This window comes from Crocodylus siamensis, chromosome 5, assembly GCF_052110815.1.
Source record: "Crocodylus siamensis isolate JL-2025a chromosome 5, ASM5211081v1, whole genome shotgun sequence".
Classification (NCBI taxonomy): domain Eukaryota; kingdom Metazoa; phylum Chordata; order Crocodylia; family Crocodylidae; genus Crocodylus; species Crocodylus siamensis.
Genome location: NC_143399.1, coordinates 149578545 through 149591995, shown reverse-complemented (window position 1 = coordinate 149591995; position 13451 = coordinate 149578545). Strand labels below are relative to the sequence as shown.

General features: G+C 38.9%; 1 protein-coding gene across 6 annotated transcripts in view; it reads left to right on the top strand.

The window, feature by feature from the left end:
• CREB5 (cAMP responsive element binding protein 5) overlaps positions 1 to 13451 on the top strand; it is a 364901-nt gene that overhangs the window by 338016 nt on the left and 13434 nt on the right. For all 6 annotated transcript variants that reach the window (XM_090046655.1, XM_090046653.1, XM_090046654.1 and 3 more), the window contains 2 exons: positions 6550 to 6873; positions 11678 to 11905. In XM_090046655.1, the coding sequence (XP_089902781.1) occupies positions 6550 to 6873; positions 11678 to 11905 (552 nt within the window). The remainder of the gene's footprint in view (positions 1 to 6549; positions 6874 to 11677; positions 11906 to 13451) is intronic.

Sequence of the window (13451 nt, the reverse complement as noted above, 5' to 3'; positions counted from 1 at the left end):
AGTTCTGTGAAAAGTGTCATTGGGCCTGACTGTCAGCAACTTTCATTGTACTACTTCCAGGTATGACACTTCCAGAAATAATAAAATGTTAGTGGTTTCTGCAGGTCTGATCTTGGGAGTTGTGGATTACGCTCAGTTTATTTGAATGTCATTGAGTGAAGCTATCTCAGCACTTCATAGCTTCAGGCCCTGAGCTCAGAGCTATTGAAGGAACTATTGTGGCTGCCCCATCTTCTGTGAACATGATCGTTTATGAGATCTTTATTGCCAGTTTCATTGTTTTCATTTGATCTGTATTACTTCCTGTTAGCAATTAATTCATTTTAGTGAGTTTGAGTTTGGGAGGACAAGGGAGTATATTTTTTATTAGAAGCTGAGATGTGCAGCAGATTTGATGGTAATTCACTCGCAGTACTGTTGCAAAGTCATTGGAATATGTGAAAGATCTTAAAAGAAGGGAAGAATATAATACAGATGTGCCAAACACCCCAAAAGTAATTAGAAGATTAGCAATTTGGTACTGTATTTTGGCCTTTTGCAAATTAAATGCATTCTTTTTCTTCTGAAATGACACCTTGTACTAAAGTTAAGAGGACTCCACTTTCTCCCACCCTTCAAATTACTTCTGAAGTCAAAAGGAGTTTTTTGTTATCCCAAGAAAAGCAGGATCAAGCTCCTAATGTGACATCAGCTTGTTTTTAATTTTCAATCTCTGAAATGTGGTCAGCTCACTTGTTGGGTGGAGAGAAATCACCTCCAATTTGCTTTTGCAAATATAAGTGGAATGAACATTTGCAAAAAATAATTTCTCATATTTTTATGCTATGAAACACAAACAGCCAACTATACAAGACTTGAAAGAGATTTATTCTCATTGCAATTATTGTATAAGGCAAAAATAAAATCCATTATAATACTCAGACTACACAGAGAGAAACTTCTGCTTTCAGCTTTACAATTGCAACCCCATTAATTATGTTTATAGGCTTGTGTGCGACTGTAGAGTTACTGGTTAGGTGCACACTGCCATTATATGAAGGTGCCAACTGTCATTAACCAGGAAACACAGGAAAATCCTGACTCCGTTGAAGTCAAAAAGAATTCTGCCACTGGCACCAACAGGCAACATCAGAATTCTGTCCTATAGTTTGGGGTACTTCATATGAAATAAGGAAGGCTGACATCTACGTTTTCTTTTCTTTTCACAAGTGGCTTAGTGTAACCTCAGACATTAGAGACCTGAACCATAGTCCTTAGAAATGAAAATATCTTTAAGGTCATAGTCTGTCTGCCTCCGGAGACATGATACAGACTCCTGATAAAGGAAATATCAGATATTATGCTACCATTAGCATTTGGTCTAGTCATTCACTGATTTTAATGGGATTTAGGCATGCTTATGAAAAAGAGGGTGATGTTTCTGAGTGCACTAACACACTGTATTATAATCAGAAAACACTGATATTCAAACCCTTGTGGTTCTGTGACTGACTCCTAATCTGGAGTATAGATAGATACTAGAGGAATTGAAACTACAGAAACACCTGAGAGAGAGAGAGAAGTTTGTTATCGTCCCCAATACTTAAGAGCTGATCAAAATAATTATTGAAATAGGGAAAAAAATGACAAATATTTTAATTTAATTCCCTAATATCTTTTCAGGCTTTTTTTTGACAAATACAATTGAAAGCCTTTTCCAAATTGTCAGAAGAACTGAAAAGTGTCAAAAGAACTGATCCATACTAAAAAAAGAAGAAAAAAAACACAAAAAAGTTGATTTTCAGTGCAGCTAACTGAAAAAAATCAGTTTTTATTTCTCTTCTTCTAAAATACTGAAAAATGTCAATAGTTCTTCGTCAGAGATTCTTTAAAAAAAAAATCAACTCACTGTACTAAGTTCTTTGAGACAAAGAGGACAAAGTAGTAAAGATGCCAAACAAACTGTAGAAGCATGCAATGACCCTAATTTTATTTACAGTTCTGCATCTACATCTCTAGTTCCTCATTTATGACAACGGCTAGATTTGTCCAGTGATGCTCAACATTAATCTTTCTGGTTAATTAATGTCCTACACTAATGGGCTCTTGAAGAAATATGATGCAGTCCTCTTTGGCTGTTTAGTTACAGTGATGTGAAGCCTCTGGATGGGTGAATATAAAAGAGAGAAAGGTGGAGGTCTTTGGAAATATGAAGTCCATGTATCTCAAGGGGAAAAAAAATCCAAACATAGTGATAGTTTTTTGAGATGCCCATATATTCATATGAAATGTTAGTGGGACAGCATTAAAATAACTGGCAACTGTAACATATCTTACCCTGTAATGAGTGACACTACACAGAACACTACATTCATATTGATGGAACTGCAACATCCATTGTTAAAACATTTTCCTGTGCGGGAACTGAATATAGAAATTAAAGAACTGTTGATGTCTTGTTGGGTCAGTAAAAGAAGCCTTTTAAATACAAGTCACTTGATCTATGGCAAAGTAAACTACTCTTTAAAAAAAAAATTGAGAAAGTTGACTTAATGGCCAATGACAGCCATTAACTTTTGTATCATTTTTTGATCAAGCAGCAATTCTGTCATTGGTCAACACATCAGTTTGCCCTAATTAAAAAAAAATCAAGCAAAAGGCAGGCTAGAGATGCACCGTATACCCTGTCTTCTGCCTGATCGCAGACTAAAATAGTTAACTACCTCTCTAAAACTAATCAAGTAAGAGTATCCATGTCAGAGGTGCTGGTTAGCTTTTGTTGACTTCAGTGGTAGCTCTTATCCCAGTGATTTTGAAAAGTGGGCTAAGAAAAGAGACAAGAAATCAACTACCACTGCAGCCAGTGGAAGCTTTGGTATTGATTTTAGTGAGACCAGAACTGAATTCAGTCCCTTCCTATCTCCTTTCTTAACTCATTTTTCAGAGCACCGGTTGCTTTCACTGATGTCAGTGGCATAACTTCTGCTAACTTGAATGACAGCAGGATTGAGCCCCTGATCATAATTGCCTTTTAGAGACAACTTGCTTTGAAATACATTCCAAATGACTTAATTATGATGCCATCACATTTTATTCTATGCTGAAATAAAACAGCAGTTTGCAATTACCATATATAAAAACAACAACAACACTCTATTTTCCCTCCTGCCCCAACACATACAAGGTGCACAGCACTCTGAATTCTGTTGCTTCTTCTGGAGCTCTAATAGCACAAACAACTGATCTTGCTGAAGGCGAAAAGAAAAAATGTTTAGAGGTCCGCAAATGTTTCTAATTGGCAGCAGCAAATCGTTAATGAAAGATAAATGTGGTTCTGGGTGCCTGTGTACACAGGGCTCTTGCTTATGCAGAACTGATCTAAGCATGAAGTTAGAGACACTGGGGCTGGACGCTCGCTGTTGCTGTGTTGGGACAGGATGAGGTAGATAGCTGGTTTCTTACCAGGATTCAGATCCAGGGCAGCTGGCCCACCCTCCCATTGGGAACAGTGAACAAGGAACTTGTAAAATACACAGACCAAATGGAAATGACCCCTATTGACTGAAACCAGCTGCATGTCAGGCTTCTCGCTGTCTCTCTTGATTTGCTATCTCAAATAAATGGATGTGGTAGAAAGGACCATGGAAAGAAAACAAAATAATTTATTCTCCTTGAAGTTGCGCCATGCTAATAGCTACAGTTTTTACAGCTGAAAAAAAAAATGTTTACTCGCGCATTAAGTTTTTCCCTCCTTTTCTTTTTTGGCTTTGAAAAGTGTGCGATTTAGAGCAAAACGCATTGGAGTTCAGCTTCAGTGCATTTTGACAAATACAGCATGGGCATATTCATTAGGTATTCGTCTTTTGTGAAAACGTTGGCTAATGATCGTTTGGTTTTTTGCATTTTGATTCGGAAAACAATTGCAACCGCTTTTGTTGGCACTTTGGCAAAAGTTGTGTCATAGTTCGGATATTTAAAACGCATCTTAGCAAATTTTGAATTGACGTACAAAATGCTTACTTTATTCTTACTTTTCCATATTTTTCCATATTTTTCCTTAAAAATGCTCTTGAATAACACCAGTTATTTGAAGTGTTGTGACGAGCTGTTTGCTATAACCAGGGTAGCATAAGATCACAAATGTTAAGAAAACTGCTGCTGAGTCCTCCATTTTAAATGCAGGGTACTAGAGGTAAGTACCCATCTGAGGGGGACTAGAAAGAATAGGAGATCCCTTCCCATACAGCACTGCCTTGATCTATTGTTCTTTTGAGCAGATTATTAAAAAGTTGTGACAAATTATACTGTTTGGTGTTTTTAGCTGATGTGAACTGGGCAAGAAACTAAATTAAAAGCCAGCAGACTGCTTTTTCTTAGTGCAAGCTGGTGGTGGATTAGCATGAGGCAGGCATAGGCATATTTTATGCAAGTTTCCTTTTTTTTTCCTTGGTGAACAGATTGATTTGCAATGTATTACCAGTAGGATCCCAAAACTATTTTAGCAAAGCTGTTAATCTCCCTCACTGTAGTGATCCAAATAAACTTAGTGGAAAATAGGTAGGAGACAGTTGTTAGGGGATATTATTTTTGAACTAGCCCTATTGTCCAGCACTTTCTCCCTCTTCCGCCTTCCCATTTTTCTTCTGCTGTATTTCCTCCCTCCCCCAGAACTACCTTCTTATTTCTTTATGGTTTAGTCTGATAGGGACAGAAACTAAGTAGTATTACATTCCTGAACATAGCCATGCTACACGGGAGCCTTCAGTTGATTTATTTATTTATTTATTAACAAGTGAATATGCAATTTTTTTTCAGTGTTCCCATCCATAAGCTCTACGTATCCTGCCAATTAATTAAAATATCAAAAAAATGCAGTACTTTCTCCCAGCCATCCACATGCAATCATATTGGGAATTGGATCATGTAATTATTGTTAGATGCTGTAGGAAAGGCATTTCAGCATAGGGCTGTGCTTTAGAAACTGCTGTTTCTTGTTGGCCTGTTGTTGTCAATTAAGAAAAACAGGATCATTCTTATAAATGAACTGACTAGTAGTATATTTCTCATTATACATTCTGATCTTAGACTGAATCAGATGGATGATTGATTGATTAACTGACTCCTCAGTTACCTTGCATACTCTTCACTGGCATTTAGTGATGTTTGTACACTTCCTTCCTTCCATTTTCTTTTACCCCGCCACATCCACTGGCTGATTAAAGTTATTTGCACCAATGGAGAGCAATTCAACTTAGTGGCTTCCTGATCATGAAAATAGAATATGTGTTTTTATAGAATTATCTGCACTCAATTGATACTCCAAAATGGACAGCAGATATGTACAAGTATTTAAATCTATTTAATGCACCTGACCACTAAATGACAGTTCTCTGAAAGGAACCCATTATCTAGGTGCTATGTAATAATAGAAGTTGGCAATTTAGTAATCAATTTAGAATCAACTGATTCTATGTTACCCAGAGAGGTGGTGGAAGCTCCATCCTTAAGAGTTTTCAAAACCTGGCTAGACAAAGCTTTGGCGGGGATGTTCTAGTAGGGGCTAGTCCTGCTTTGAGCAGAGGATTGGACTAGAAGACCTCCTGAGGTCCCTTCCAACTCTAACTTTCTATGATTCTATGTCACTTTTCCTCAATATAGATCATTCCCATTTATTTGTACCATCTAGTAACTGGAAAAAAAGGGAATTCTTCCACCTAAAAATACCATGACAAGAAACAAAGGGCCTTCTCCTGCAAATCTTACACTAGCAAAACTTCTGTTGTCCTCCTCTGTTGTAGCAATACTGAAGGTGGGAGAATTTCACTGATTTTAAGAGGATTTATAGTTAGAACTGAGTTAGGACTACAAAACCAGCACCAGTATTAGTCAAAGCCAGGAGGACATCATATAAACCAAATTTAGTATGCAGTAATTTGCAATAGCAGACAATAGTGTTTCCCAGAACAGACAGAAAACCATGCAAGACTACGCTAAGTATTTTTGTATTACTGGTGAGGAGAAAGACTTGTTGCTCATGTACTAAAGTGCTGAAAAAGTTATTTGTATTTCTGAGTTCTGAAATGTATAAAACATATGTCAATGTTCTGATCAATAAAAATGTCTATTAATACAGGATAATAACTAAATGTAAGTTAATGTTTGTTCTGCTCTTACCATTTTACCAAACATACTTTTTTTTTTTAAGTAAGAATGCATGGAACTATAAATTTAATCAGCTGATTAAGAATTAAAAGATAAGAACCAATTCTTTTTCCATAATAACACAGTAGCACAATCTACAATGTGGAAACTTGTAGCATTAAATTGTGATCCAGATGTTTGGGAGTAAATATATATATCTGATATTGACCAGAAAACGAGATTATAGCCTAACAATAAAAGGTGTAAAGTACCTCACTTCTGTTGATAAAGTCAACATGAACAGCAACAGTAGAATAGGTGTTTCTGGTGCCAATATAGTTTCTAAAACATTTGAAAATATGAAATGGCATACTCTGAATGCTCAATATCTTGATTATTGTTTTAAAATTCTCTCTCCTTCTGTTCCAGAGATTGAAAGCAGCACTGACTCATCATCCTGCAGCCATGTCAAATGGAAATATGAACACCATGGGCCACATGATGGAAATGATGAGCTCTCGACAGGACCAGACACCACACCATCATATGCACTCACATCCACATCAGCACCAGACACTGCCATCTCATCACCCATACCCTCATCAGCACCAGCATCCAGCACACCATCCTCATCCTCAGCCCCATCACCAGCAGAACCACCCACATCATCACTCCCACTCGCACCTTCATGCACACCCGGCACATCACCAGACTTCGCCACACCCGCCGTTACATTCAAGCGGACAAGCACAGGTAGAACTGTTCACAGAATTGTCCTCTGTTCCAGAGGAAGTTTAAAAATGGATGTCTGCTGCTTTCATATGCACATGGTCTCCAAAGTGAATCCTCTGCTGCTAATAATAAGTTTACTCTGCTGTTGGCTGTGAAGTTGCAAACTTTTATTCAAACCACGCCAATTTACTCAGAAACAAGAAACTTTATTTCGAATCTCTGTCATGCTAGTAGGCAGCCCTAAGGTCTGTTTAAGCTGAGATATATACAAATTGCCAAGTGTCATTGATATTCTTGCTATCTGATGGAGTTTGGCAAACTGGGTACTGTTGTCTAACAGGTTGAGGTCAAGTTTTTAAATTCTTAGAAATTCGGTCCTCAGAGATGGTCACATAACTACCAAAGATGTAAATGACATCGCACATGCATATTTGAGGGAACACCTGTCCCTTGGATATATATTATTTTTATATAGTATAACAACCTTTGCTCACAGTATCAGAATGCACTTTACAATGAGAGTCAATTATAAGATGACATAGAAAAATAAGAAATAGAAATGTCTTTAAATTAAATCTTCAGATCTATAGATACCTTTACTTTGATTCTGGATCCATTTTTTTTAGCTTGCACTTATTTCTAGATGAGAAACCAAACCAAAATAAATTAAGATCTGAATGAAGTAGAACTTTGATGAAGTTCAAATAGAAATCTATACCTCAGAAAGGCAATATGTTACATGTATAATTTTAAGGCAAAAATGAAAGATATTAAAGCTTTGAAGGAGAGAATAATTCTGGACCTTGTAGATGAAATACTTCTGGTGATGGAGTGACTTTCAGCTGTGCAAAGTTACCTAACTGAGATAGGGGTTAACTGAAGGAGCAGGTGAAATTTAGTAGGTGAAAGTTATGGCATGGAGAGAGGAGGTGGCCTGTCCATGAAGTGAAATTTAAACTGAAAGGTAATGTTGAATTTAATTCAGGTGGTGGCAAGCCAGTGAAAATAAAGAAAGATGAAAGGTCTGTGCTTTTAGACAGAAAGATGTCCGGCTTCAGCCCGCTGGATCATTTGCTATTTAAAGAACAGGGATCTAGGAAAGCTGCTAGCTGAAAACTGTAGTAGTGAATTAATGAACAAGAATTTCAATAGAATCTACATGAATTCTGGTTGTTTTAAAGTGGTGATAAAATTCAATACCATGGAAAAGTATAGATGAAAGAGAAAAGTATATTAATCATGACTTCAGAATGTAAGGCCTTGGGAGCAAAGTTCAGAACTGTGTTCAGGAAGGTGATAGTGAAATCAGATCTAGAACATAGGGGACATCAAATGTCTCATGGGGAGTTGGATTCGTGAGGATTTTTGATGCTTACAAGTTCCTCACAGGGAAGCTATTGGAAAACAATGGAGCTATTAAAAATGAGAAGATATGGCTGATATTCCAGTATCCCACAACACTGACTATTCACTGCCTTGTTTTCCTATTGCTCTTACTAGAGCTACATAGGATTTCCCTATAATGTCAATTTTAGAAGAGGCGGCTAAATAAGAAAGCCTTGGTGTTGATCATCACAGAAAAAGCTATTAATAAATTAAATAGTCTCATTGACTTAACGGGAACAGGATAAAGTTCCAGTCTGGGCTACCATTGTATTAATTGCCTACCAAAAACGAAAGTAGTACACCTGTGCTAAGACATGCCAGTCTAATGAGCTAATTAGCATGCCACCTGGTACAGGATTTTGTGACTGGTAAGGGCACCCTGCCCCAATAAGTGCTCAGGACATGTAGTAGCTGCATCTTATACCCCTCTGAATGCTTGCAACCCCCTGTGGACTTTGGTCCAAAAGGAGTGTGAAGAGTTTGGAACTGAATGCAGTATTAATATTGGCCACCAACACACCATCCTCATCCATCAGCTGGGACAGGGGAGGCCTTGTAATCAGGCCTAATTGTCGCAAGGAGGTTGAGAACTACTGGTGGAAGGCTAAGTAGTATTCTAGGATCCATAGGTCAGCTGCTTGCCTAGACCACAAAACAGTTTTACCCTCTCCTGGGACACAAGAGCTATAACCCTTTCTAAAAGGGTGCATTAACAGGAATAAAAGGAGGGTTTAGCGAGTAATAAACACAAGGTTATTACTTTCTAAGACCATCCATAATCCCCCTGATATTGGCCTCTCTGGGGGTCAGATTGCTTCAGCAGACATTAATTTTATGGTGCATTTTACTAATTATTAACCTCCTCATTCCACTGAGCCGGATACCTTCAGTTCCAAGCTGCCTGTCAAACAAAGGCATGAGCTGAATTGTTGTGTGTGCTGCATGCCCTTTGCCATAACTTTCATTATTCTACACCATACCCTTGTGTAATGTTAGAATTAATTTCATGCTTTTCAACAGTCAGTTTGAGACACACATGAGCCTAATGAATTATGTTTTGCTAAAACGAATGAATGACTACTAATACTGTGTTAAGTTACAAAGAATAAAAGAAAGTATTGGATCAAGGATCAAGGTAAAAATGGTTGTTTAATGTGTCCCTTTATTAGTGATAAATGTTTTGCTTTATGGTGGCTGGTTTGCCTCAAACATTACAGAAAATTACTCTAGTATTGTTATGTTTGTTGCATCAAAATTTCTTCCTATCAAACTTGCTGCTGTGACAGCTTAGGCACAGTTGGATCATTTGTATTTTGTTATAGTATATTACCTGCTCTATCCCTGAGTTATTCTGAATACCTGATAAGCAACCCTTAACAATGTATTAATCACCTTTTTTAGTAGCACATGCAATTGCATGGTGTGGAAGGCTTTGAGGGGGGAAGCCCTGCTGAAGAATAATGCTTAAACTATTATCAAGATAAGGCCTAATAGACTTCAGGGTCAAAATATATCTAGGATAATTCAATTAACTATCCCACATGATACCAAGAATGGTGCAGATTTTCTAATTCATATCTACCAAAGATGGAAGGGCAGTGTTTTGTAAGTTTGCCTCAGTTACCAAACTACAGATTACTTCAACTGAAAACTAAATGAGCCACTATTTATTCAGGATAGGGGATTCTAGGAAAAAAGTTTTTATATAGCAGCCCGGTATGTCAGTATTACAGACATGACTGGCAGAGCTGAAAAACAGAAAAGCTTTTCATGCTGGATGAAAAAGGAGAGAGAAATGGGCTAAGGAAAGCTTTAGTGTCCAGAAACATAAATAACAGTCCTTTGAAGTCTCAAAAGGTGTTGTATGTGAAAAAATGAAAGGCCTTTGATGTTATGTTGACATTAAGAGAGATCTCTGAGACCTCTATATTCAGACATGTTGCTAAAGAGGCAGCATGAACAGCCCCAGTGGATGTGAAGCAGCTGCCATTGCTGAACAGTAAGCGCCTTCAGGGAGTAAAAGAGCACTTGGTGCTAAGGGCAGACCCAAACAGTCCTCCTCCTGAACGCCAGTGAGTGCAATCACTCCATCTACATGAGCAAGCTCCATCGATGGGAAGAACAATATAAACTGTAGTGTAGATGGGGTTAGGGAATTTTTACTAGCATGTTTGAATTAATTGTCTAAAAATTCAGTTTCTAATGGGCATCCTTCAAATAGTGAGTTCTGGCTTATTAAAAAATAACAGTCTTTAAAGAAAGTTTTCACTGGTTTTATTTCTCGTCTATATCTGTTTCCAGCGTTTTTGAACAAGGGTGAAACTGATTCTGATTGTATGAGGTGTGGGGAAGAAGTGAACTTGACTATATGAATTAAGTGCCCTGAAGTGCATAGATTAACCAAAGTAAATAAAAAATAGAGAAGAAAAATCATATCTTTTTCACTATTATCAAGTGTATTGCTATTTGGCATGAAGCCTTCAGATAGAAAAGTTATTTTGCAGGGTTGGACACCAAGGCTTATGATTTTGATAATTCGGGTTTCCAGCAAGTTCTAAATGTCTGATTCAAACAGTAGCATGATTAATGCTGGGATTTTTCAAAGGTGATTAATGACACGGCTGCACAGTAAACTCGCCATGCTGTGCAGTGGCACCTTCCGACATGCTGTATTGCTCTGTGTGGGCTGCCTCCTAAATTGCAAGAGATCAGATCCACATGACACTGCAGGCAAGTTAATTAGCATGGAGGTGGGGAGTGGGCTAATCACTTTTGAGTGACAGTGTCAAGCTGAAGCACTGCACAGAAGCAGTTCTACTTGTTTCCGTATTGAAGACAGCTTGCTTGAAACTAGAGTACTGCTACTGCACACACTAGGTTTACCATGGAGACATGACTATACACCACTATACTGATGGAAAAAGAGGTACTACATACAGCATCTCCAAAGAGGTGTTCACCACCAAAACATGCACTATGGTATATGTGAAATAGAAGTGACCTAAAAGTATGAACATAATTAAAAACTTCCAAGGCCCTTGCAGTCTTCTCCTTTGATTAATTAAAAAACTTGCTATGAGAAAACTAACCTCCCATGTTGAATCAGGCACTTTAAAAGGATACATTTTTAATAAGGAAGGAAGGAAAAAAATGTAATTTTCCCTGCTGCAGTTCAGAAAACCATTCCAAAAACCCTCTCCTTGATTAGGTTGGGCATTTGTCATAGCCTAATTTAAGTGGCATCTGGTGGAATCTTTCACTCTGTGCCATCTTTATATCTTGCCAGAACATCTGCAAACTTAGGCCATACATTGGTGATAATTTTTGTTTAATGTTTCCTCCTTCCCCCCCCCGCTTTTCTTTCTTTTGAAGCACTTGATATTGGCTAGAGCTCACCTACTCACCCTCTTTGCTAAACTTTGTTTCATTACATCATAAGGTTTCACCAGCGGCACAGCAGATGCAGCCCACTCAGACAATACAGCCGCCTCAGCCCACTGGAGGGCGTCGGAGGAGGGTGGTGGATGAAGACCCAGATGAGAGAAGGCGAAAATTTCTGGAAAGGAACCGAGCAGCTGCTACACGCTGCAGACAGAAGAGGAAGGTCTGGGTGATGTCACTGGAAAAGAAAGCAGAAGAACTCACCCAGACAAACATGCAGCTTCAGGTGCGAGCTACTGTCTGCATCCTCATGACACAGAGGCCCTGTTTACATTGAAAGGCTTTTGCTGTACCAGTGGTTCTTGTTAACATAAGTATTACCACTGCACATTAGATGAATAGTGAAAATATAGACATAATCAAAGTGTGTTAATCAAGATATATGCTTAAATACATATAAAAAAATTTTAATGCAGTAGGATCAGCCAGGAAAAATGATCTTGAGATTTAGAAGCTTTACTAGGTTGAGTGACGTATTTAAAAAAAAAAAAAGTGACAAGGGGAAAAAAAAATCCCAAACAGTTGGTAACTCAGCTATAAAAGACTACTTCTTTAAGAAAAAAAAAGAACACCGCTACATTTTAATCCAAAGCCAGCCGGATACAGTTCTAATAAAAATCACCTGTTTGTAAGGGAACAAAATGGATGGAAATCATCTGAAAACAGTAGATAGTAAGGGTCCTAGCTTCTTCTCAATGTTTAGCAAATGTAGGTTGCCAGGACTCACTAGTCCATAATTATTTACATAATCATTTATTTCTTAAATGCATCAGCATGGCTTACCTTGAGCAGAATAGATCCATGTGGAGCTTTGCACATTGAGTCTTGTAACATCTCTGCTGTCATGGTGGCATATCCTAGATACACATGCATTTAATCCAGGATCAGTTTACTCATGAGTAAACTTCTTGCTAGTAAATGCTCCTGGGCAGGCATCTACTCATGCAGAGAAGTGGGGTCAGATATGCTGCTAATGGCAGCAAACTGTTTCTGCCTCTTGGGCTCCTGCCACCATCAGGGAGAGCTCTAGGCTCTCCCTAGGTACTAGTTCAAAGGCTGGAAGGGAGCACCAGGTCAGGAGACAGGAATCTTCTGGTCAGGGCTGGGACATTACACCCTGCCCCCAGGGCCTGCCTGCTGCCAAGGAGAAGTGGGGACAATGTTCCCCTGACCTGGCAGCAGGGAGCTCCTGGCTCTGGCTCCCCAAGGGGCAGGAGAGAAGCAGGTCCCAGCCCTTTGCCCCGATCTACCAGTGGGGCAGCTAGCAGCTAGCTGTGGGGAACAGGCTAGGGAGCTTGTTCCCTGCCCAGCTCCATAAGCATAAGCTCATATGCCCTTATGTGCACATCAGCATGCAGCTGGGCAGGGAACAGGTCCCCAGCCCCCGTCAGCAGGGAGCTCCCACCACCAGCTCCATGGTTGAAATCCTTATCTCCCAGAGCCAGCTCAGCAGTCATGGGGTCAGCACTGGGAGATAAAGATTTCCCGGTCCCCATTCCCCAATCATGATTTCAGAATGGGAGGCTTGGAGCTCCCTGCTACCAGGGTAGTGGACATAATCCCCACCCAGACGCTGGTGGCAGAGTCCACCCCACAGCACGAGCACTTACTACACCATCACTAATCAAAAGAAAATTTGCTACTTGCATTTGCAGTTAGCAAATTTACTTATGATTAGCAAGGTTTACTCTGTAGTAAGCACATCCACACGTTGACTGCACAGTAAACTACACTACTTTGTAGTTAAGTATCTCATCTACACATGCCTGCCA